The 24,499-nt window shown below is 50.7% G+C and overlaps 1 protein-coding gene and 1 pseudogene across 33 annotated transcripts in view; one reads left to right on the top strand and one right to left on the bottom strand.

Moving 5' to 3' along the window:
- LOC129492611 (cilia- and flagella-associated protein 69-like) overlaps window positions 1-1,905 on the bottom strand; it is a 28,841-nt pseudogene extending 26,936 nt beyond the window's left edge.
- The window catches only part of NLRC5 (NLR family CARD domain containing 5), a 94,551-nt gene that overhangs the window by 26,876 nt on the left and 43,176 nt on the right, over window positions 1-24,499 (top strand). For 30 of the 33 annotated variants that reach the window (XR_010114189.1, XM_055297913.2, XM_055297916.2 and 27 more), the window contains exons 2-16: window positions 1,644-1,761; window positions 5,400-5,706; window positions 6,948-7,007; window positions 8,460-8,525; window positions 10,036-11,686; window positions 12,742-12,825; window positions 12,972-13,055; window positions 14,448-14,531; window positions 14,670-14,759; window positions 15,914-15,973; window positions 18,066-18,131; window positions 18,630-18,713; window positions 20,550-20,633; window positions 21,609-21,698; window positions 24,196-24,264. Coding sequence is in view for 32 of the 33 variants with exons in the window: in XM_055297913.2 (XP_055153888.1) it covers window positions 5,412-5,706; window positions 6,948-7,007; window positions 8,460-8,525; window positions 10,036-11,686; window positions 12,742-12,825; window positions 12,972-13,055; window positions 14,448-14,531; window positions 14,670-14,759; window positions 15,914-15,973; window positions 18,066-18,131; window positions 18,630-18,713; window positions 20,550-20,633; window positions 21,609-21,698; window positions 24,196-24,264 (2,867 nt within the window). In the remaining variant the exon portion in view is untranslated. The remainder of the gene's footprint in view (window positions 1-1,643; window positions 1,762-5,399; window positions 5,707-6,947; window positions 7,008-8,459; window positions 8,526-10,035; window positions 11,687-12,741; window positions 12,826-12,971; window positions 13,056-14,447; window positions 14,532-14,669; window positions 14,760-15,913; window positions 15,974-18,065; window positions 18,132-18,629; window positions 18,714-20,549; window positions 20,634-21,608; window positions 21,699-24,195; window positions 24,265-24,499) is intronic. The other 3 variants (XM_055297922.2, XM_055297925.2, XM_055297933.2) reach the window with 2 other exon arrangements.

Genomic DNA, 24,499 nt, shown 5'->3' with positions numbered 1-24,499 from the left:
ATTTCTCCTGTTACGGTGTGATAATGTTGTTTTTTAAAATATCATTTAGCTGGCTGTGGTGACCCATGCCTGCAGTCCCAGCTACTCAGGAGGCTAAGGCAGAAGGATCACATGAACCTAGGGGTTTGAATCCAGACTGGGCAACATAGAAAGACCCTGTCTCTTAAAAAAAAAAAAAAAAAAAAAAAAAAAAAAAAAAAAAGAGGCCGCACACAGTGGCTCATGCCTGTAATCCCAGCACTTTGGGAGGCGGAGGCGAGAGGATCACCTGAAGTCGGGAGTTCAAGACCAGCCTGACCAACATGGAGAAACCCTGTCTCTACTAAAAATACAAAATTAGCTGGGTGTGGTGGCACATGCCTATAATCCCACTACTTGGGAGGCTGAGGCAGGATAATTGCTTGAACCAGAAGGTGGAGGTTGCGGTGAGCCGAGATCATGCCATTGCACTCCAGCCTGGGCAACAAGAACAAAACTCCATCTCAAAAAAAAAAAAAGAAAAAAAAAAAGAAAAAGAAAGAAAGAAAAGAAAAGAAGCACTTAAAGAGGCTGAGGCAGGCAGATCACTTGAAGTCAGGAATTCAAGACCAGCCTGGCCAACATGGTGAAACCTAGTCTCTACTAAAAATACAAGTATTAGCCAGGCGTGGTGGCACACACCTGTAATCCCAGCTACTTGGGAGGCTGAGGCACGAGACTTGCTTGAACCTAGGAGGTGGAGGTTGCAGTGAGCCGAGAACATGCCATTGCACTCCAGCCTGAGCAACAGAGCAAGACTCCATCTCAAGAAAAAAGAAAGAGAGAAAGAGAGAAATATAGACATATCTTATTAGTCCCCCAGGACCTCTTCAAAAGATCTCTCTTTTCCTTTCTTATTTCTAATTGCCATACTACATACCACCTCCATTGTGTCAGAACGTGCCCTATTTACGTGGATTTGTCTAAAGTCATGGAACTCCGAGTTACATTCCTCGTATTTCACAGAGACACAATCTGAGCACACGCTGATCTTCCGCCTCTCTTCATTTCCTCCATGCAGTCTGTAGCTACCTGTTCTCTTCTTTGTTCGTAGGAAGATCTCTGTTCTGTGGTGTGGGAGTTTGTGCCAGCTCATCTTTTTATTGTGCTCTCTGCGAGCAGCTATCAATGCCTCCTGGTCTTCTCTTTAAGAAGAATGTTTACTCTCAATTGTTTAAAAACTAACTAAATAGGAAGAAGTTTGCAAATCCTAACCTTTTTGGGGTTTTATATTGGGGGCAAAAGTTGGCATCTGCAGTAAGGATTATTTCATTTTCATCTGAATAAATGAGCAGTAATAACTTTGTTGACTTGCAGGGCTCTTTGTGATGCCAAAGGACATTGTAAGGTGAATGTCTGAATTGGAGGAGGAAGAGGGGCATCCTCTGAGCCAGGTGTGGCAGGAGGTGACATCAAGAAGGGTTAGGCTGTGTAAACCCAGGGACAGAAGGAGCTGCAGTCGGGGAAGAACAAGGTCTAGCAGATGGAGTTGGGGGGACTGTGTCTGGAGTCAATGTTCTCAGAGGCATCTCTGACAGGCAGGGGCAAGGGCTGGTGCCTGGTTTACAGCATTCCTTTTGGAGTCTGGCATAGTGGGGAAAACTCCCTGGCTTCTCTTCCCTTAGGGGTCTGCAGTATGGAAATAACCTGTCAATCCAGCTCAAGGCACAGGACTTAGCCCAGACACCCATGAGACCCTCTCCGTGGGGACCCTAGAGCACCTATCATGAATGAGGAGACCAAGTAGGTGATTTTTCTCTCCCCTTCACCTCCTCTTTTCCCCTCCTATCTACTTCTTCACTCTTCTCCTACTGCCAAGACTGGTCCCTACCCAAATCTGCCTTACTGAGCTGCCCCCAACACAACAAACCTGCCCTTGACCGTCATTCAGCATAAGAATGTAATGATCAGACACAGAAAATCAGGAAGAGTTTTGAGACAGCATCTAATCTACCCATTTTAGAGATGGTATGACTGAGGCTTATATAGGAAAAAGGCTTGCTCAAGATCACACTGTGAGTGTATCAGCTAGGATAGGCCAGGTTACACTGCAGTACATGCACCCTCCAAAGTCCCAGTGACTCATGGCAACAAAAGTTTATTTCCTGCTCTTGCTTCCTGTCTGGTGTGGATTGACTGGGATCGCTCCTCCACATCATCCTGTCTCCCAGACTCAGGCTAACAGGGTAGCCATGATTTGCAATATTTCTGGCCCCTGGAGTAGAAAAAAAGAAAAAGTACTGTGAATCACACTTTGGTTCTTAAAACATCTACACAGGCATAACATGAGTCTTTTTTAGCATATTTCATTGACCAAAGCAAGTTTCATGGCTGTGCCCAATTTCAAGGAGGCAGAGAAGTGTAATCCCACCAAAGGCCTAGAAAGAGGAGAAAGAGTATCTGTGAACAGCCCTAGGGCCTACCACAGAGAATTAGTAAGAGAGCTGGGCTGTGGATCTTTCAACCATCGTCCTCTGTCTCCAAGATTATTCCCCATGGACATCTCAATGACTGATAATGATGCCATGTGCATTTTCTCCTGAGCATGGTTAGCCTTAAAGAGATTTGTGTCATATTCTAAGGGGATAGAACACTAATGATGGAAACAAAGGTATTGTGTTAGACTGGCTAGAGGAGAAATTTGAGGATGAGAAACATCACCAGAAATCACACCATCCAGGCACCACTTACTTCCATCTGGCACCGTGCTGCCCTGGACCATTTCTTCATGGGCAGCATGGATGCTGGACACCATAGCCTGGAAAAGAAGTTATGCCCTAGGCTATGGCCACATCCTTTTGCCGAGATCACACAAAATCCAGGGACTTAGCTTTGTCTGGTGCCATCTAGGCCTCCAAGGCCTTGGAAATTTACTGGCCTGGGAGGCAAGAAACCTCAGTTCTGCTCCTGGCTCTGTCATGGACTTGCTGTGTGACCGTGGGCACACCCTTTGCCCTTCCTTGGCCATGGTCTTTCCATCTGCTTAGTGGAGGTGGTGATCCCTGCCTGAGGATCATGGTGTGAGCATGTTTCATAAATTCTAAGACCCTCTGCCTGAATAAGGACCTATTGCTATTAGCCCAGTTGAGGAGAAATGACCAGTGGGGCTGACAGTACATCCAAGTATGTCTCTGCTGCATGCCCAGGGAGCAGCTGGGCTCTAAACCCCAGGACGCATAGTACTGGCCTCAGCCTCTGGAAGTTGGGAAGGCTGGCTTCTGGGTGGATCTCCTACTCTTTTCAGAGTTAGAGGTGGACTCTCTGGAGTTGTGAGGATAAAATAAGGTATATAAAGCACTTAGACAGTGCCTAATACACAGTGAGTGATTTCCAAGTGTGTACTGCTATGAGGAAGGACATAGTACCAGAAAGTAAATCTGGAAATGTGATAGCATAGTCCACTAGATGATGGACCACCATTTAGTTGGCCAATCCCCAACTGTTGGGCATTTAGGTTGTTTCCAATTTTTAATAATTATAAATAATCTTGCAGTGAGCATCTTTGTAATTAAATATTGTATATACATTCATGATCGTTTCCCAAGGTTAGAGTACTAGAAATGGAATTGCTGAATCAAAGGAACTGCACATTATTTAGGCTTTTGCTGTGTAAATGCCCCTTGCCCTCCATTGGTACTTCTACAAGGAGGTGGTTTAAGAGTTCCAGTTCGGCCATCATGATGGCTCACACCTGTAATCCCAGCACTTTGGGAGGCCGAGGTGGGCGGATCACCCTGAGGTCAGGAGTTTGAGCCCAGCCTGGCCAACATGGTGAAACCCCACCTGTACTAAAAATTACAAAAATTAGCCGGGCATTGGGGTGTGCACCTGTAATCCCAGCTACTCGGGAGGCTGAGGCAGGAGAATCGCTTGACCCCGGGAAGTGGAGGCTGCAGTGAGCCGAGATTGCACCATTGCACTCCAGCCTGGGTGACAGAGCAAGACTCTGTCTCAAAAAAAAAAAAAAGAGTTCCAGTTCAGAAGGGGAGAATTTGCTTAGCAAAAGAGGTGATGGTCTGTGTTAGCTAGAATTAGAGTTCACTGTGAGTAGCAGAAAGCACTAAACAACAGTGGCTTAACCAGAATGGAAGTGTATTTCCCTGCCATGTAATAGAAGTCCAAAGTCAGTGAGCACAGGGCAGATGGGCAGCTTTACCCTCCACCTTCCTCAGTATGGGTTCCACCTCATGATTCAATATGGCTGCCCAAGATCCAGCCATCCCATCGACATTCCAGCCAACAGGAAGGAGCAAAGAAGAATAGACAACACTTCCACTTACATTCCACTGGCCAAATTACATGGCTACATATAACTGCAAGGGAGACTGGGATATAATAATCTATTCTAGATGACCAGAGAATGTTTAGTAGTTCTAATGCTGAGGAAGAAGGGAAGAACAGATTTTGGGAGACAACTAGTTGTCTCTGCCATGAGGTTGGCTCAGACTGAGAGCAGCATAAATGGTTCATGGAAACAAGAATGAGTAATGCATCCTCAGGAGACTGTCCACAGGGGATGAAATAGACCATTCTAGAGAGCCAGGATGCAGGCACAAATGGAGTAGGGAGGGAGTGCAGAAGAAACAGACTGATCTCTGGAGCTGATCCCTGGGCAGAGACATCAAGACTCCATGGAGATGCCACTTCCCTGACTATTTTTTGTCGCTCAGATGTAGGGACTGGTTCTTGACTGCTTGACTTCCCCAGAAACTCCCCTATCCCCCAACTCACCTTCCCCAGATCACCTTCCCCCTAGTTCATCTGTCCCCAACTCACCTGCCCTCAGGTCACCTGCCCCTCAACTCACCTGTTCTCCATCTAATCTTCCTCCTGGCTCCCACGTCCCCCAAATCACCTGCCCCCAATTCACTTGTCCTCCAGCTCACTGGTTCCCCAGCTCATCTTCCCTCCAGTTCCCCTGTCCCCCAGCTCACCTGCCTGCCCTCAGTTCACCTGTCCCCCAGTTCATCTTCCTCCTAGCTCCCCTGTCCCAAGCTCACTTGTGCCCCAGCTCCCCTGTCCCCCAGTTCCCCTGTCCCCCAGCTCACCTACCCGCCAGTTCCCCTGTCCCCCAGCTCACCTCCCCCTCAGTTCCCCTGTCCCTTAGCTCATCTGCCCCCAGTTCCCCTGTCCCCCAGCTCATCTGCCCACAGTTTACCTGTCCCCTAGCTCACCTCCCCCCAGTTTACCTGTCCCCCACCTCACCTCCCCACAGTTCCCCTGACCCCAGCTCATCTGCCCCAGTTCACCTGTCCCCTAGCTCACCTCCCCCCCAGTTTACCTGTCCCCCAGCTCACCTCCCCCCAAGTTCCCCTGTCCCTCGGCTCATCTGCCCCCAGTTTACCTGTCACCCTCAACTCACCTATCTCCTGTCCCTCCAGGGTCGGCTCCTCATGGACCCCGTTGGCCTCCAGCTCGGCAACAAGAACCTGTGGAGCTGTCTTGTGAGGCTGCTCACCAAAGACCCAGAATGGCTGAACGCCAAGATGAAGTTCTTCCTCCCCAACATGGACCTGGATTCCAGGAACGAGACCTTGGACCCTGAACAGAGAGTCATCCTACAACTCAACAAGCTGCATGTCCAGGGTTCGGCCACCTGGCAGTCTTTCATTCATTGTGTGTGCATGCAGCTGGAGGTGCCTCTGGACCTGGAGGTGCTGCTGCTGAGTACTTTTGGCAGTGATGATGGTAAGGGCAGGTGCGAGAGACGCAAAGCAGCCAGGCCAGCACCTGTGTCATGGGGAGCCAGGAGGAGCCCAGGGACCAACCTGAGTCACAGAGAGGGTGTAGCTGAGCCAGGATCTCAATTCTGTATTTCTGGACACTTCCCAGAACAAATTCCCTAATGCACCCAAATCTGCTGGGGCCTGGAGGACCCCTCCTTCCACCTAGCTTCACTCAAATTGCTCAAATTGCTGAGTGACTGCTGCCAGCCACAAAATCCCACATAGCCCGTAATGCCCGAGAGATTTCTTTCTTTTTTTTTGGTGGGGGTAGGGGGGTGTTTTTTGTTGTTGTTCTTGTTGGGTTTTGTTTGTTTGTTTTTTATTTTTGAGACAAGGTCTTGCTCTGTTGCCTAGGCTGGAGAGCAGTGGCACAATCGTAGCTCACTACAGTGTCCAACTCCAGGACTCAGGTGATCCTTCCCACTTCAGCCTCCCAAGTAGCTGGGACTACAGTAGAACTATAGGTGCATGCCACCACATTAGGCTAATTTTTCATTTTTTTCCAGAGACGGGACATCACTATGTTGCCCAGGCTGGTCTTGAACTCCTGGCCTTAAGTGATCCTCCTCCCTTGGCCTCCCAAAGTGCTGGGATTATAGATGTGAGCCATCACACCTGGCTAGAGGTGTTTTTGTTTGTTTGTTTTGCAACATGGTCAGAAACAGTGACAGGGAGCGCCTTCTGCCCTCTACTGATCCGTGGGGATTTCTTGGGCACCTTCTGTTTGCACAGCACTGAGGGGAAACACAGGACATTGAGGGGCAACAGCGTCTTTGGAGAGAAAATGGGAACTCACTTAAGAACCCTACTTCAAGGCAGAGTGTGGGAAATGTGGGGGGCAGGGCGGCACATGCACATATGTGCAGACATATGCAGATACACACAGTGCATATACAAGTGGGTATGTGCATAAACCCATATACACATGCATGCAAGTGTGCCCACATGCATAACACATGCACGCCTGTGCACACACATACATAAACTTGCATGCACTTGCATATACACACATTTCTGCCCAGCACTGCCTTCAAAGCTCACCACCACATTTTCTCCACCACAGATAACTGAGTGTTCAGTTTATTTCTCCTTTGCTGGGTACCCACCCTGTGAAATGAGCCCTGAGGCAGGCACCAGGCCAGAACTGGTCCCCAGCATCCCACGACAGCCCCATACCACATTATACTCTCCCCTCTCTTGCAGGGTTCACCAGCCAGCTAGGAGCTGAGGAGAAAAGCCAACCTGAATCTCAGCTCCACCATGGTGAGGAATGGAGTTGGGGGGTGGGAAGTGGGTGGTGAGCACTGTGAAGTCCCCACTTCCAAGCTGGAGGAGGCTGTGGTGGCTGGTCACAGCCATTTCTCATAGGCCATGCTCTTCATCTGTCCCTGACCCATTTGCAAGTGTGTCAAGCCCCTAACTGTCTCCCAGCCCCACCTCCTCCTGCTGTGACTTTCAAGGCTTTAGCTTGTCCCGTTACCAGTTCTCAAGGGTCTAACCTGGAGCCCTTCGGGAAGCCTGTTCTCACTTTCCTGCCCACAACCCACAGGGCCTCATCTCCCAGCCCCAAAGTGTCAGACTTCACGGGGAAGCCCTAACCACCCCTCCCCACTTGTACACCTTGGACTTGACACTCACCCACAGCTGCTGTCTTCACCGGGGGAGCCTTTGGTTGATTTTCTGAAGGAGCTCAGAAGGGCCAGTGATTAAATAATGACCGCCTACTGATTCATGGATCACACTTTCATCTCGGCACCTTGATTTCTACAGAAGCATTGACTTATCACTGTGCATGGCAGTAATGCCAACAGAAAACCCACCCTGTAATCTCAGCTCCCCAGTGAATCAAAACTGTCCAAGTCCCTGGTCCAATAGGCCCATATCACTGAGCTGGCATCATTGTCTCATGGCTGTAACCAGATCTGATTGATATTTGGCCAGTGAGTCCCTTTTTAATATAGGATTTGTTAAGATATTGAAGTGCTCTCGAACTGGTTCCAGCCTCCTAGCTGGGCAAGGAGCCCAGGGCCCTGCTCCAGGGGCTGTTCCTATTGGTCACTTAGCTTAGCTGTGGGAGGACCCTGCTTGACTTCTTAAAATTCTTTCCTGAGTCCTCTTTCCTTTCTCCCTCCCTTCCTTTCTGGGTCCCCTTCCTTCTTGTTTTCCTTCTTCCTTTCTCAAACTCTTCCAGAAAGGCATTAAAGTGATTATTGAAATTCCATGCAATGAGACAAGACTCCGGAAACTATTAAGGGAAATGAGGAAATGTAGGTGATAAGAAATCGGGATGATAAAGCCCTAACACAGGAGGGAGGTTGCAGGCCCGGCCAAACTCACTGGGAACTTCACTTATATGAGCAGCAGTGACTTCCATAGAGCTTGGTCCTTCCCTGATGGGCAGACGGCAATTTAGTGCTTGGAGCTGAGTGTTTCTGGGGGCTGCTGGCTGTCGGCCCTGCTTCCTGCACCCTGGACTGCAAGACTGCCAGGCCCAGAACATCCACCTTCCAATGGGGGTGCCTAGAAGTCCCCTCTGCAAATAGAAGCTGGTGTTGACCCATCCTCTGCCTGCTGCCTGCCTTTCCAGTCCATGCATGTGGGTGTACTTGGCTGCCTGCCACCTGTCTGTGGACTGGAGTTCTCCAAAGGTTCTGGGTACCCCCTCAGCCCAGATCCCCAGACCCCACTCCTCCACCCCTTCCTTTGCTTTTTCAGGCCTGAAGCGCCCGCATCAGAGCTGTGGGTCCTCACCCCGCCGGAAGCAGTGCAGGACCCAGCTAGGTGAGTACCAGTGTGGGGAGGAACATAAACAGAGAGATGGGGTTGCCTGGGGGCCAGGACCCGGACCCTGGACCTTGTCCCCTGCCAACAAGCCTCCAGAGGCCCTGTGACTCTTATCTCCCAAGTTTCCAGGAGAAAAGGACTGGAGGTCTTGCACAGGCAGAGGAGAGGACTGGGCTGGCAGCGAAGGGTCTCCCCACCCATCTGGCTACATGGGGACTTCTCTTAAGAGGGCTCCGCTGAAGGAGCTGGAAGCACCATACAGGTCTCAGCTTCACTGTCCAGGCTTTTCCAGGGACACCCTATGTCCTCAGTGTTGAAGGAGACCCAGGGAGGAGACCAGTTTGGGGGTGAGCAGGGATGGGGAGGGGTGAGGAGGCCTGGGAGAAACCCCCAAGACAGACGCCTTGGGGGCCCATGGGGAGATATGGAGCTGCTTAGGGCAAGCCAGGCCAGTGAGAGAAGAGAGGGGACTTCTCTCATTCTTGACCAGTTCTCAGAATGGTCCTCGTTCTCCATGAGTTGTCCCACTAACTAAAGCCTTCTCTGTCCCCACTGCTGCCAGCCATGGCTATAACCAGAGGATTCACATCCACTCAAAATAGGCCACTACCTTGGCCTCTCCCCCTAGGATTCCCCCAAAAGCAGCCCCAGCCCTTTCCCTGGGTCACCTGAGACCTCTTAATGACCCAGGAATTAAAAGGTTAACATTTGGCACTGTAGGGCACAGTTCTGATTGGTAATGCCTAGGCCTACAGGTTGTTAGTGCTCACCCCTGGGCATTGCAGAACTGAAATATTGGGAAGGGGCACTGGGGATCCAGATATTACAGAAAGAGGTTGTTTCAATAAGATATTGCAAAGGGGCCGGGCGCGGTGGCTCACACCTGTAATCCCAGCACTTTGGAGGGCTGAGGCAGGTGGATCAGTTGAGCCCAGGAATTCAATACCAGCCTGGCCAACATGACAAAACCTTGTCTATACTAAAAATACAAAAATTAGCTGGGTATGGTGGTGGGCACCTGTAGTCCCAGCTACTCAGGAGGCTGAGGCAGGAGGATCACTTGAGACCAGGAGTTTGCGGCTGCAGTAAGCTAGGATCGTGCCACTGCACTCCAGCCTGGGCAACAGACTGAGACTCTGTCTCTGGGAAGAAAAAAAAAAAAAAAAGAGATGGTGCAAAGGAGGTGCCCTATTCCCCTCCCCCCATCTTACTGAACCCTTACACCAAGTGTACTATTGCAGAATGGATAGAACCATGACCCACACTTCCCCATTCCCACCTGCCCATTTAAATAGCTACCAGAGAGCCTGTGCTCCCTTAGAACTGATTCCTTCTGGAAGCTGGGGTGGTACAGATCCCTCTATGGTGCTCTTGACACCTCCACCCTCACCCCATCATACATACACACCTGGGGCTAGAGGCTCCCAACAGCCCAATACTGAGACAAGAAGACATGAGCAGAGGGCCAGGGGGTCCTGTCCTCATGCCATGTCCCTGACCCTTGCAGAGTTGGCCAAGAAGTACCTGCAGCTCCTGCGGACCTCTGCCCAGCAGCGCTACAGGAGCCGAATCCCTGGGTCAGGGCAGCCCCACGCCTTCCACCAGGTCTATGTCCCTCCAATCCTGCGCCGGGCCACAGCGTCCTTAGACACCCCGGAGGGGGCCATGATGGGGGACCTCAAGGTGGAAGACGGCACTGACGTGAGCATCTCGGACCTCTTCAACACCAGGGTTAACAAGGGCCCGAGGGTGACCGTGCTTTTGGGGAAGGCCGGCATGGGCAAGACCACGCTGGCCCACCGGCTCTGCCAGAAGTGGGCAGAGGGCCATCTGGACTGTTTCCAGGCCCTGTTCCTTTTTGAATTCCGCCAGCTCAACCTGATCACAAGGTTCCTGACGCTGTCCCAGCTCCTTTTTGATCTGTACCTGAGCCCTGAGTCGGACCACGATGCTGTCTTCCAGTACCTGGAGAAGAACGCTGACCAAGTCCTGCTGATCTTTGATGGGCTAGATGAAGCCCTCCAGCCTAGGGGTCCTGATAGCCCAGGCCCAGTCCTCACCCTTTTCTCCCGTCTCTGCCATGGGACCCTCCTGCCTGGCTGCCGGGTGATGGCTACCTCCCGTCCAGGGAAGCTGCCTGCCTGCCTGCCTGCAGAGGCAGCCATGGTGCACATGCTGGGCTTTGATGGGCCACGGGTGGAAGAATATGTGAATCACTTCTTCAGCGCCCAGCCATCGCGGGAGGGGGCCCTGGTGGAGTTACAGACAAATGGACGTCTCCGAAGCCTGTGTGCAGTGCCTGCACTGTGCCAAGTTGCCTGTCTCTGCCTCCACCATCTGCTTCCTGACCACGCCCCAGGCCAGTCTGTGGCCCTCCTGCCCACCATGACTCAGCTCTATGTGCAGATGGTGCGCGCCCTCAGCCCCCCTGGGCGCTTGCCCACCACGTCCCTGCTGGACCTGGGGGAGGTGGCCCTGAGGGGCCTGGAGACAGGGAAGGTTATCTTCTATGCAGAAGATATTGCTCCACCCTTGATAGCCTTTGGGGCCACTCACAGCCTGCTGACTTCCTTCTGCGTCCGCACAGGCCCTGGGCACCAGGAGACAGGCTATGCTTTCACCCACCTCAGCCTGCAGGAGTTTCTTGCTGCCCTGCACCTGATGGCCAGCCCCAAGGTGAACAAAGACACACTTACCCAGTATGTTACCCTCCATTCCCGCTGGGTACAGCGGACCAAAGCTAGACTGGGCCTCTCAGACCACCTCCCCACCTTCCTGGCAGGCCTGGCATCCTGCACCTGCCGCCCCTTCCTTAGCCACCTGGCGCAGGGCAGCGAGGACTGTGTGGGCGCCAAGCAGGCTGCTGTAGTGCAGGTGTTGAAGAAGTTGGCCACCCGCAAGCTCACAGGGCCAAAGGTTGTACAGCTGTGTCACTGTGTGGATGAGACACAGGAGCCTGAGCTGGCCAGTCTCACTGCACAAAGCCTCCCCTATCAACTGCCCTTCCACAATTTCCAACTGACCTGCACCGACCTGGCCACCCTGACCAACATCCTAGAGCACAGGGAGGCCCCCATCCACCTGGATTTTGATGGCTGTCCCCTGGAGCCCCACTGCCCTGAGGCTCTGGTAGGCTGTCGGCAGATAGAGAATCTCAGGTGAGTAAGAGTGGAGGAGGACTGGGGAGGGGATTCGGCTTTTGGGGGAGCAGAGGCCAACCAGTCTAGCGAACCTCTGCCAAGGGGACTGGATAAGAATCTTGAATATCAAAACAGAATGGCCTGCAATGCAAGAGAGGAAGCTCCATGCCTTGACAGGACCTCTGGAGTCCAAATGGATCCTCCTCTTGTCTGTGGTTTCTGGACTCTCAGTCTCTCTCTGTCAATCATGGGCTGAAACCTCAGATCCAGGCTGTCTATAGAGGCAGGTGGACTTTGGGCAGGTGTATGGAGCACACACATGCACACTGTCTAGGCCAGAGTTTCTTCATTCCTAAAACAAATCTGTAACAATAGCCAACTCGTATGGTCATTGCAAGAATGAGATGAGATAATACATGAAAAACACTTTGTAGCACAGTGCCTGGCACAGAGCAAAGGCTCAGTATGTATATTAGCTAAAGAAAAGGCTAGGCTGCAGTAACAGAGAAACCTCCTCCCCAAATACAGTAGGTTAAATAATGTAGAATTTTATTTCTGTCTCATGGAAGAGTCAGAGGTAGGTGGTCCAGGTCAGTGGAATGGCTCAGCTCCACGCAGTCATGCAGGGACCCAGGTCCCTCCCATTTTGCTCCATTATCCCCTTGGGAATCCTATCTGCACAGTCAAAGCTACGTCATGGGTATATCTGTGCTCTGGCTTGGGAACAAGGAAAGAGCATGGAGGAACATGCCAGTGCATTAAAGTTCAGTCCTGGAGCTAGGATACATCCCTTCCACTCACATTCCATTGGTGAGAACATAGTCACCTGGCCACACTGAGCTGCAAGGGAGGCTGGGAAATGTGATCTCTGGCTAGGAAACCATGTTCCTCATGATAGCTCTGTTGCTGTAGATGAAGTGGAGAATGGGCTTTGGTGGACGATTAGAAGTCTTGGCCATAATATGTATTTGTTAGTACTACTGTATTAAGCCCCATCTGTCTGAGGGAATGGCGATGACTTCTCAGCTCTGCCCAGCACTGATCCTCTGACACTTTGCTTCTTCTCATGGCAGCTTTAAGAGCAGGAAGTGTGGGGATGCCTTTGCAGAAGCCCTTTCCAGGAGCTTGCCGACAATGGGGAGGCTGCAGATGCTGGGGTGAGCCAGGCCTTGGAGCTGAGAAGGGTCTTCAGCTGGGAATGCCTGGTACTCTCCTCCCTCTCCTTAATCCTACACAAGGCAGATTCCTGGCCCCGCCCTTTTCCGCTCCTCGTTCCTCCCCACCATCTTTGCTTACTCTGTAGGTTAGCAGGAAGTAAGATCACTGCCCGAGGCATCAGCCACCTGGTGAAAGCTTTGCCTCTCTGTCCACAGCTGGAAGAAGTCAGGTGAGTGATCTCCAGGAGGGCTCACTGGCTGGGGAGATGAGTCACTGCCCAGGTCCCAGAGTCCCCCTGGAGCCTGCCTGGGGCCTGCATGTTCCTCCAAGTCTGACCAGTAGTTTTTCAATGAGACCCAGAGAGGGAAGGCATCAGTCCAAGTACTCAGTAGGGCTGAGTCCAAACCCAAGGCTCCCAGAGCCCCCAGAGCAAGGCTTCCTTCATCTAATATTTTGGACCGTCTTGGAGGAGCATGAGTGTTAAGGCTCCCTCCCTCTTTCTGCAATCCCAGGAGAAGGGATGGCAGTGTGTAGGCAGGAATCAGGCACTGTGGGTACACATAACTACATGAAGCACTGCACACCTTCACATTTGTGCACACATGTCTACACTTGCACAGAAGTACACAGGCATATGCAAGAATAAGCACCCACACATGCCCACTCATAGGTGTACGCATGTATGCAGCGCACACATGCACATTTAACTGCGTGTACACATTTAGATGCCAGCACACTCTAACTAACTAAGCTCATATGCACAAATATACTCCTGCCCTGTGTCTGGGACTGAGTACCATGGGTAGGAGTGGGACCAGTGACCCTCCTCTCTGGCAGAACTCTGCTAGTTTATATGGCACTTTTATGACATTTAGAGAAGGCACCACTTCATCCACACAGATGCAGCCTGTCACTAAGGTTCAGCACTTGTTGAGTGAAAATAATAAGCTGGATGACAGTCCCTATTGTCGTCTCAGCTGGGCATCTGTGAATAGTGATTAAGCAAAGGTTCGGAAGTATTGAACTTGTTGACACTTTTCTTTCCTGGCTATTGAAAGTGACTTTGATTTTGTCTTTCATCACCCACCATTGCTCTCAATCACCCTCACTCCCCTCAACTCATCTGTCTCTCCAGCTAGGAACCCAGGCAAGGCTGGCTTGTGAACAGGTGGGGAAAGTGAGGTCAGAGAGGAATGTGCTTGGCTTAGGGCTCTGGGTGAGTCAGGGCCACAGCCGAGGCTGGAAGCGATGTCTGCAGCATCCCAGTCTAGACTTTACTCATTGCCTGGGGGCCTCAGGCACATCCTAGGCATAAGCCCTGGGAGCAGGGTGCTGGGTCTCCTCATTGCACCTCATGAAGAGGCCGTCAGTCTGTCTTCTAGATCCCTTGAGCCACCAGGCAAAAACTTCCCCATAGGAACAGAATAGACCCAGAAGTGAGGCCGGCAGATGGTCTTCCTCCTAGCTGTGCCTGCTGGAATCCAGCGAGCAGGCCATCAGTTCTTTCTGGTCCCCTGTCTTGTGTCTCCCACATGAGGGTGGCCATCCTGTCACTTGCTAACTGGGGCTTGCAAGTGCCCCAACCCCAGGGCAGAGGGACTGGGCCTTGGTCTCCTTGCAGTTTTCGGGACAACCAGCTCAGTGACCAGGTGGTGCTAAACATCGTGGAGGTTCTCCCTCACCTACCACGGCTCCGGAAGCTTGAGTAAGTGATCTTTCCACTACCTCTGCAGCCCAGTCCCTCTTTATACCTGAGTCACCCCACTCCCTTGCAAGGCAAGGAAGATCTGGGGCCCATGGGGTAGGGGATTCCACTCCTGACACCTTTGCCACAATCATGCAGCCTGAGCAGCAACAGCATCTGCGTGTCAACCCTACTCTGCTTGGCAAGGGTGGCAGTCACGTGTCCTACCGTCAAGATGCTTCAGGCCAGGTGAGCAGAAGGAAGGGGATCTTGGCCTTCAGGGCCTTGAGAAAAGAGGAGGGGAAAGTGGGATGGGAAATGGAGAGGCCCCTTGTCTGCAAGATAAATCTGTGCATGCCCTACTGTTTTACTCACAGCTCTACCTTCAGAACCTAGCTCAGGCTTGGCACCTGGTACTTGGTATATATCGAATTAATGGATGGATGAAAAGATGGATGGATGGATGGACGAGTGGATGGATGGATGGGTGGATGGCTGAAAAGATGGATGGGTGGATGAAAAGATGGATGGATGGATGGATGGATGAATGGCTGAAAAGATGGATGGGTGGATGAAAAGATGGATGGATAGATGGATGGATGGATGGATGGATGGATGGATGGATGGATGGATGGAAAGATGGATGGGTGGATGAAAAGATGGATGGATGAAGGAATGAGTCAACAAGTCTACGAAGCACAGGCATAGCCACAGGAATAATTAGCTGTATGTTGCCCTCCATGGTGCTGAACCAACATAGCCAGTTTTGATCATGGGGTAGGTTAGGTGTCATGCTTCTTAATCATAAAAATTTCTATTAAAAAAAATTCAGCCGGGCTCAGTGGCTCATGCCTGTAATTCCAACACTTTGGAAGGCCAAGGCAAGAGGATACTTGAGCTCAGGAGTTCGAGACCAACCTGGGCAACATAGTCTCTACAAAAAATGAACAAAATTAGTGGGGCATGGTGGTGCATGCCTGTGGTTCCAGCTACTTGGGAGGCTGAGGTGGGAAGATTGCTTGAGCCCTGGAGGTTGAGGCTGCAGTGAGGTATGAACACACCACTGCACTCCAGCCTGAGTAACAGAGTGAGATCTCCATCTCAAATTTAAAAAGAAAGGAAAAAAAACTCACAGCATTCTTAATTTTTATTATATTTCTTGTGAAAATTGTTTTTCTGACTTTTTAAAACACTCTTGCAGGATTCGTCAAGCAAAGACATAATCAGTATTTCACATGCCTGATTTGAAGCACTTTTGCTAGTTCTGTTATGTTTCCCTGTCAATTGCAAAATCAGCTTTATCTGGATGTTTGAACATTTGGGGCAGAAAAGGGTGTGCCTGTGGTGGGTGATGTGCTGGTTTCCAGTCCCTGGGTTTCATGGCTCGGTATCCAATCCTGCAGGGAGGCGGACCTCATCTTCCTTCTTTCCCCACCCACAGAGACAACTGCAGAGCTACAAAGGTAAGAAGCCAAGAGGTGGTGCGTCTGGGACCATCCTTAGAAGCAACTTGGGCTCAGGCAGTTAAGGGGAAAGGTGACCAAGAGACTAGGAAGAACTGGGGTATGGGGATTCTTCCTGCTATTGCTGCACTGAGGAATGAATTACTGCTTAGGGTGGCAAAGGATTTTAACTTCCTCTAGCGTGTCCAGACCACATCTGGTCCCTGTGGAAGGAGGCATCCCCAGAAGTCTCAGAGGAAGGCAAACCCTTGGGGAGGACATAAAGATACTGTTAGACTGGCATTACTAGATGGTGAAAACTCTGGAAAAGCCCTTACAACTGAAAAAAGACAGGGAGGGCAATTATGGTACCTACATCTTAGGGTTGTTCTGAGAATTAAATGACTTACTACACTTAAGGAGTTTAGAGCACTGTTGGCATGCAGTGGGCAGTCAAATGCTGGCTATTCCAGCTGTGCATGGATTCCAGCTTGGCCAGTCTTGGATGGGCCAAGAAAAGGAAGCTGCTTTTCCCTAAAAGACCATTCCAACTGTGCTCTCCCACACTTTGCACTCCTGGCTAAGACTCAGAGACAGATGTACGTATGCCCCTGAGCAATCTCTTTCCCTTCTCTGGGTCTCAATTCCTTGCTTGTATAATGACCTGGTAGGGTAGGACCAATGTTGCTGGGTGCGGTGGCTCATGCCTGTAATCCTAGCACTTTGGAATGCCAAGGCAGGAGGATCTCTTGAGTCCAGGTGTTCAAGACCAGCCTGGGCAACACAGCAAGACCCCATCTCTAAAAAGAAAAGTTAGCCAGGCGTGGTGGCGCACACCTGTAGTCCCAGCTACTCAGGATGCTGAGGTTGGGATGATCGCTTGAGCCTGGGAGCTTGAGCCATGATCACACCGCTGTACTCCAGCCTGGGTGACAGAGAGAGACTCTGTCTCAAAAAATGACCCACTAGGACCAGTGTCACTTTCTTTCCCCTCCAACTTCTTAAAGCTGTGATGTTCAGTAGGATAGCCACTAGCCCCATATGGCTATTTAATGCTAAATGACGAGTTAATGGGTGCAGCACACCAACATGGCACGTGTATACATATGTAACAAACCTGCACGTTATACACATGTACCCTAAAACTTAAAGTACAATAATAATAAAATTAAAAATAAATAAATAAAAAATAAGTAAAGAAATTAAAATTAAGTTTTAAATTTAATTTAATTTAAATGCCAGGACATTTCCATCATTGCAGAAAGTTCTATTAAACAGGCCAGCATGGCGGCTCATGTCTGTAACCCCAGCACTTTGAGAGGCTGAGGGGGCAGGATCGCTTGAAACTAGGAGTTCAAGACCAGCCTGGGCAACAAAGTGAGACCCCCATCTCTACAAAAAAAAAAAAAAAAAATAGCTGGTCATGGTGATTCACCGCTATATTACCAGTTACTCAGGAAGCCAAGGTGGGAGGATCACTTGAGCCCAGGAGTTTGAGGCTGCAGTGAAAAAAAAAAAAAAATGGTTAGCACCAATCCAAAAAGTCTATGAAACCTGGCTCATGATGTCCTAGCTTCCCTGCAACCCCTAATGCTCCCTCAGCCCAGTGGGAGAGAGTCTGTTTACCATAGCTTGGACTCACTGCATACAGCTCATGCTCCTCGCCTTCTGAACCACAGACAGCACATCCACAAATGGAGACCAACACATCATCGACAATAGCAGCTTCTGTTTACTAAGCTTCGATTTTACACCTATGCTGGGTACTTGGACGTACATTGTCTCATTCAATCCTTCAGGTACCTATGTGTTAGATGTTGTCATCTCGTTTTAGAAAAGAGAAAAGGGAGCTGACTGCAGTGACTTGCCCAAGGCCACATGGCTATACATGGCAGAGCCAAAATTTGAATAAAGGTTCTATTTGACCTCAAATCTTTTGCCCCTCCTGCTCCACTGAATCACACCTTGAGCATCCGCAAGCAATCTTCTTTGTTACCGACTCACTTTGGGTTGTGCTTCAGGGTCTTCAGCCTCTAGAAGCCAAGGAAAGAGGCTTGATCCACCAGGCCCTAGATGCCTGAGCCCAGGCCAATGCTTGATCTGTTCTTGCCAGATCTCCAGACCTGCAGGAAAGTGACAGCCAGAGGAAAGGGGCTCAGAGCAGAAGCTTGACGCTCAGGTACCTTGGAGGGATCTATTGCCTTAGGAGAGGGATATGATGTGGGGAAAGTCCCAGGCGAGGGAGAGCAGGGGCAGGGAGGATAAAGGGAAAAGCAGATGAGGGACAGGGAAAGGATTAGCCGGGTGTGGTGCCCATCCTGGATAGCCCATCCTGGCTTGAATAAGGAGCATCTGTCATAATAACAACAATAGCTGCAACTTAATGGACCCTGGCTATCTATATGCTGGGCATTGCGCTGGAAGTTTTACATCCGTTACCTCACTGTAATTCCTTTAGAATCTCTGTGAAGTACACATTATTATTCCCCTTTGAGGGAGGAGGAAACTGAGTCTCAGACAGGTTAAATCCCTTGCTCAAGATCACTCAGCTATTAAGAGGTGTGGCCAGGATTAGACCCAGGTCTGTGGGCCCCCTGACTCCCCCAGCACTGGAAGCTGGAGGGGCCATGGAGTAGCTGTTTGCCCTGGGCCCTTCTGTCCCCCACTCCTACCCAAGGCTGCAGAAGTGTCAGCTCCAGGTCCACGATGCGGAGGCCCTCATAGCCCTGCTCCAGGAAGGCCCTCAGCTGGAGGAAGTGGAGTGAGTATCATGGGAAGCCCTGGTGTAGGGGCTAGGAAAGGAGGTTGGAGAGGGTGGGCGGGGCCTCGCCTTTGGGTGGGTGGTGTGGGGGAGGGGCACGCTGCCTCATGAAGAATTTGGGGGAATCAGATCATTTTAACAGCTGCTACTATTCAGCAGTTGTCCTGGGTCAGGTGCTGTGCTAGGGACTGTACATGCCTCCTCTCATTCACTCGTCACATCTCTGTGATGTAAAAACTGTTACTGTCCTCATTTTATGGAGGAGGAAGTTAAGCTGCAGAAAGATAAACTTGCTCAAGGCCACACAGGTAGGAAGAGTCTAGGCTAGGGTTGAAGCCCAGACAGTCTGGCTCCTAGCCTCATCCTCGTAACCACTGCTACCTCTCTTGCTGAGATCTGCCAAGTAGAAACCCCACCACACCTGGGTCTGCCTTCCAAACCACAGTCCCTCAGGGCTCCCCCCACGCCCTTCATCCTTCTCCCAGAGAAGAGTGGGATAACCTTCTCTTTTCTGGATGGAGAAATTCCCGTGACATCCAGCCCCTGGCTGGAGCCAATGAGAGTAGTGCTTGGGGATGGATGAAGGCTCTGTCACGACCCTAGGAGGGGCGCCCCTCCAGGAAACCTCCAAGTGAACATGAAGGCAGATGATGGAATGCCATGATGTGTTCTGGGGCGAGTGGCCCCACCTCAGGGTAAGATGGATGGGGTGAGGGTTGTCGTGGTGATCACCTCTTGATCCTGGACCTCGTCCCATTGGGAGAACCAGGACGGAACTAGAAGGTGGTTTTTTAACAAGCTCACACACTTCTACCTGCCTCACCAGCACTGAGCGTGCCCCTCCCCGAGTGCCGTCACCTGCAGAAGCAGCCCCATCACCCGCCTGGTTACGCAGCCACTTCCTAGCCCCCTTGCCCTTCTCCCACATTTAGTCCCTCCAGATGGACCTACTGGTAGCGCTCAAAACTATCCTGTTTTCCTCTTCCTTTCTAGTCCAACCCACCCTCATCTCTTACCTGGATGACCCCCCCGTCGCCTTGCCCTCCTTGCTGGCTTCCCTGCTTTCACCCTGGCTACTTCCACCTGGCAGAGAGTAGATTACATTTCACTGATGCCTGCCCCCTTCACTCCTTCCCACTGCTCAGGATAAAGCCCACATTCTAAACTCCCAGGTGGTCCAGAACCCCGCCCCCAGCCTCCTAAACCCCATCTGACTCCATCCTTCCACTCAATCTCCAATCCAGATACACTGGCTCTCTTTCAGGTCCTCATATGTGTTATGCCATAGGGCCTTTGAATGTACCGCTTCTACTACCAGGAACACCCTTCCTCCATCTCTCCCTCACCTTTTATCTACTGAACTCCTTCTAGTTCTTTCAGCAAGTAGCTTAAGCATCAAATAAGCCATCCCCGACTCCCAGACTAGGTCAGATGCCCCCATAATCATGAAATTTATCACAAAAAGCAATTATGTAGCTTGCAGCATAAAGGGAGAGTTGAGGGTGGGGCCTTGAAGGCAGGCTGCCTGGGTTCAAATCCAGGTTCACCCTCAAGCAAGTGCCTTAACCACTCTGCACTTCAGTTTACTCATCAGTAAGGTGAGGATAACTACAGTGCCCACGTCATCGGCACTATGAGGATGAAATAGGCCGATAGTCATAGAAGAACCTAGGATGTTGCCAGGCATGTGGTATGGAGTCTGTCGATTTCAGTTATTATCAAGGTTCATTCCTGAGAGTGACGCTTTGACTAAAGTCAGCAAAGGAAGAGTAAGTGATAAGGATTGAGGGAGGACTCCAGCCCCACAATACAGTACATTGGGCTCCTCTGTCTCAGCCTCTCAGGGAACCAGCTGGAAGATGAAGGCTGTCGGCTGATGGCAGAGGCTGCATCCCAGCTGCGCATCGCCAGGAAGCTGGAGTGAGTTGTCCACCCCACCGCTGGGTACCAGGGAAGGCCCTATAGAGCCCCAGGTGGTCCCCGTGTTCACAATCAGCAGTAAGGGTGCTGATCCACTGCAACCCCTGCTTCCTCCGAACTCCAGCAAAGTCAAGATGGTTTGACCATGCCTTGCCTTCGCCTCCGGCATGAGCCACTGTCTTAGTCCAATCATCTAGCACCCTTACATGTGTAAAATGCATTCATTATACATCAGTGGCTTGCATTCCAATTCATCTTTGTAGCAGCCCTGGAGCACGGTGGGGTAGGGTGTTGCATTGGGGAGGTGTCATCCTGGGGTGCTGGGGTAGGGAGTGGTGTGTTCCTGTGGGGATACACTGTTGGGGTGAAGGGTGGTGAGATGGAAAGGATGGCTATTAGGCTGCTGGGTGTGCTGCAGTGTTGCATGGGGTGGGGGTGATGTTTGGGTGGGGGTGTCTTGGGGGTCTCAGGATCAAGTGTGGTTTGGGGTTTGGGAGTGTTGAGATTGGGTAGCAGTGGTTTGGGGCCTCGGCTTTGGATTTCAATCTTGGCTCTGTCACTTAGTAGCATTGTGACCCTGGGAAAGTAATTGAATGTCTCTGGGCCTCAGTTTCCCCCTCTGTAAAATGGGATTACATGAAACCATATATGTACAAAGCCTTTTGTACAGAGTCTGGTACAGTCAGGGCTCAGAAAATGGTGGTTATTTTACAGATGAGAAAACTGGGGGTCAGAGAGGTGAAAACACTGAGTTCTTGCTGTCAAGCTGGACTTTATTCTCCAAGTGGGGTGGGGGTGTCATGCATTTTTTGGCTCACTCACATGCACCAGAATCCTTTGAGATCCCCTGGCAAGGGACCCAGGACATCCAGGAGTGACAGCCAGCAAGCTGCTGAGCCACAAGAGGGGCTAGAGCTGGCTGGGCCTGGGTACCTCAGCCACATGCCAACTGCTGCCTTCTCCTGCTGTCCACAGCCTCAGCGACAATGGGCTTTCTGTGACCGGGGTGCATTGTGTGCTGAGGGCCGTGAGTGCGTGCTGGACCCTGGCAGAGCTGCACATCAGGTGGGAGCTCCCCCAGACCACGGTACCCACCCCCCCAATCATGCTCTCTCTGAAGCCCTTGGAATTCCTTCTGGGCCCAGGCCTTGGGACTGGCAGAAGATGCTGCTGCTGTCCCACCCAGACCCTGTTACAGCCGGCACCCCTCTTCCTAGCTGCTGCGGATATAGGCTGCTCACAGTTTATACCTCTGGAGAACTACCCTTGGCTGATAAGAACCAGAGATGCCTGGGAGGATACAATCCCCGCTTCCCCCTAACCTGGAGTGGCCAATGACAGAGGCAGAGGGCACAACTCTCCAGCCCAAACTCTCCAGTGGGACAAAGCTCCCTGGGAGACCAGGCCAAGGACCTGCTCTGTTTGGCTTCCCTCAGTCCCTTACTTTTTCTCCTGAGAGCAGACCGTCAGTTCATGACGTGTGCAACTGACAAGTGACATGCGACCCCCTATCCCATTCACAGATCCAGGCTCTGCCACTAGGGCACCCAATCCTATTTCTGTAAGTCTCGCTGTTGAGTATGGGGAGGTGAGGACGGATGCTGATTAATGTCAACTCAGTTCCCACTCGGAGGAAAGCCTCATTCTCAACCTAATAGGGTGGTCCCTGCTTTAAACACCCCTCAAGGGAGGAGAGGGAAACCGATTCACCCAAAACGTAGATTAGGGGACCTTGGTTCACTGTATATGATGATTCAATAAAGGGTCCCTAGTGCATTCCAAGCGATGCCCTGTTCACTTCCAGGAACTTATACTAAATAAATTATCATGATTGTACAAACACATTTAGCTGTAGGGATGTTCACCTCAGTATTAGTTATAAAAGGAAAAAAAAAGAAAATAACTGGAATGTTTAACCGAGGGATATTAGTTAGACTAAGTTACTTCCAGAGAGAACTCAGTGGAACCATGGAAAAAAAAGTGATAATATAGATGCAGTTTCAATATGGAAGGGTGACGGGGAGTTATTAAGTAAACGTAAAGAAATTTCTTTAGAGACAGGATCTTGCTCTGTACCAAGGCTGGAGTGCAGTGACACAGTCATAGCTCACGGTAACCTCCAAATCCTGGGCTCAGCAATCCACCTCTCTCAGTCTCCCAAAGTGCTGGGATTACAGTCATGAGTCACTATGCCTGGCAATTTTTTTTATTTTTAGTAGAGAGAGGGTCTTGCTATATTGACCAGGCTGTTCTCAAACTCCCGAGCTCACATGATCCTCCTGCCCTGGCATCCCAAAGAGCAAGGATTATAAGTATGAACCACTGCACCAGGCCAAACATAAAAATTTTAACTCATTATCTTAAAAGATTACAAAAGATTATAATAAAGCTTTTCAAGATATGCAATGGCAGAAAGAATGGTATAATCTGGGCCAGGTGCTGTGGCTCATGCTGTAATCCCAGCACTTTGAGAGGCTGAGGCAGGTGGATCACCTGAGGTCAGGAGTTCAAGACCAGCCTGGCCAACAGGGTGAAACCCCGTCTCTACTAAAAATACAAAAACTAGCCGGGCGTGGTGGTGTGCACCTGTAATTCCAGCTACTCAGGAGTCTGAGGCAGGAGAATCTCTGGAACCTGGGAGGCGGAGGTTGCAGTGAGCCGAGATCACGCCACTGCACTCTGGCCTGGGAGACAGAGCAAGACTCTGTCTCAAATTTAAAAAAAAAAAAAAAAAAAAAGAGAGAGCATGGTATATATAATCTGTTCCCATCAATAATGATCAAGTATTAATAATTATTTGTCATCCTTGCTTCTACCCCTTAAAAAACTGATGTTTAAAAAGAGAATCTATAATTTAATCCCATGTTTGTAAGACAAAAATTATTGCACTAGAAAATGGAAGGTTTGAAGGACACACTCCAGAGATTACCAGGGGTAATCCACACATACTTTGAGCACAGACAGAACACTGACTAGCAGACAGAGCGGTTTCAGTCTGGGGCTAAAAGAGAGAACACAGAATTTGTTTTCTTTTAAGACTTGCCAGGAAATGGGCTTACTTAGGTAATAGATACATTTGTGAAATATCTGTGGTAGAAAGATTTCAGCCCTCCCAAAGCTCAGAGGAAGTCAGAGGGGAGTCAGAGGAAGTGGCTGCAGCTGGAGGCAGGGGGATGGCACTTGAGAAGTCCTCCCGGCCAGGGGTAAAAAGTGACAGGCCGGGCACAGTGGCTCACACCTATCATCCCAGCACTTTGGGAAGCCAAGGTGGGAGGATCACCTGAGCCCAGAAGTTCGAGACCAGAGTAGACAACATAGACTCTGTCTCTACATACTTTTTTTTTTTAACTAGCTGGGCATGATGGCACAAGCCTGTAATCCCAGCTACTCAGGAGGCTGAAGTGGGAGGATTGCTTGAGCCCAGGAGGTGGAGGCTTCAGTGAGCCATGATTGCACCACTGCACACCAGCTTGGGCAACAGACTGAGACCCTGTCTCAAAAAGAAATAGTTAACAGGGAGCCAATAACCTCTCGCTTCCTCACCCCTCTTTTCTCTTCACAGCCTGCAGCACAAAACTGTGGTCTTCATGTTTGCCCAGGGGCCAGAGGAGCAGGAGGGGCCCCAGGAGAGGTAGGGCCTGATTTCACCCCAACTCCATGCTCAGTCAGGGACATTTCCCTCTCTGCTCTCCACAGCTGGCACAGCAATGCCAGTCAGTCAACTGCCAGGGTGACCTGGACAAATTCACAGAAGAGCGGGAAGTGAGCAGGCTTGGCAAAGGATGCAGCCCCAAAGGGGGAGGGTCCAAAGCCAGACCACCTCCACCTCTCATGGTGCCTGAAAGGAGCCCCGATGTGTAGGATAT

Source organism: Symphalangus syndactylus, chromosome 11, assembly GCF_028878055.3.
Source record: "Symphalangus syndactylus isolate Jambi chromosome 11, NHGRI_mSymSyn1-v2.1_pri, whole genome shotgun sequence".
In the NCBI taxonomy this organism is placed as follows: Eukaryota; Metazoa; Chordata; class Mammalia; order Primates; family Hylobatidae; genus Symphalangus; species Symphalangus syndactylus.
The sequence above is the reverse complement of the archived record's forward strand: the minus strand, read 5'-3'. Positions and strand labels throughout refer to the sequence as shown.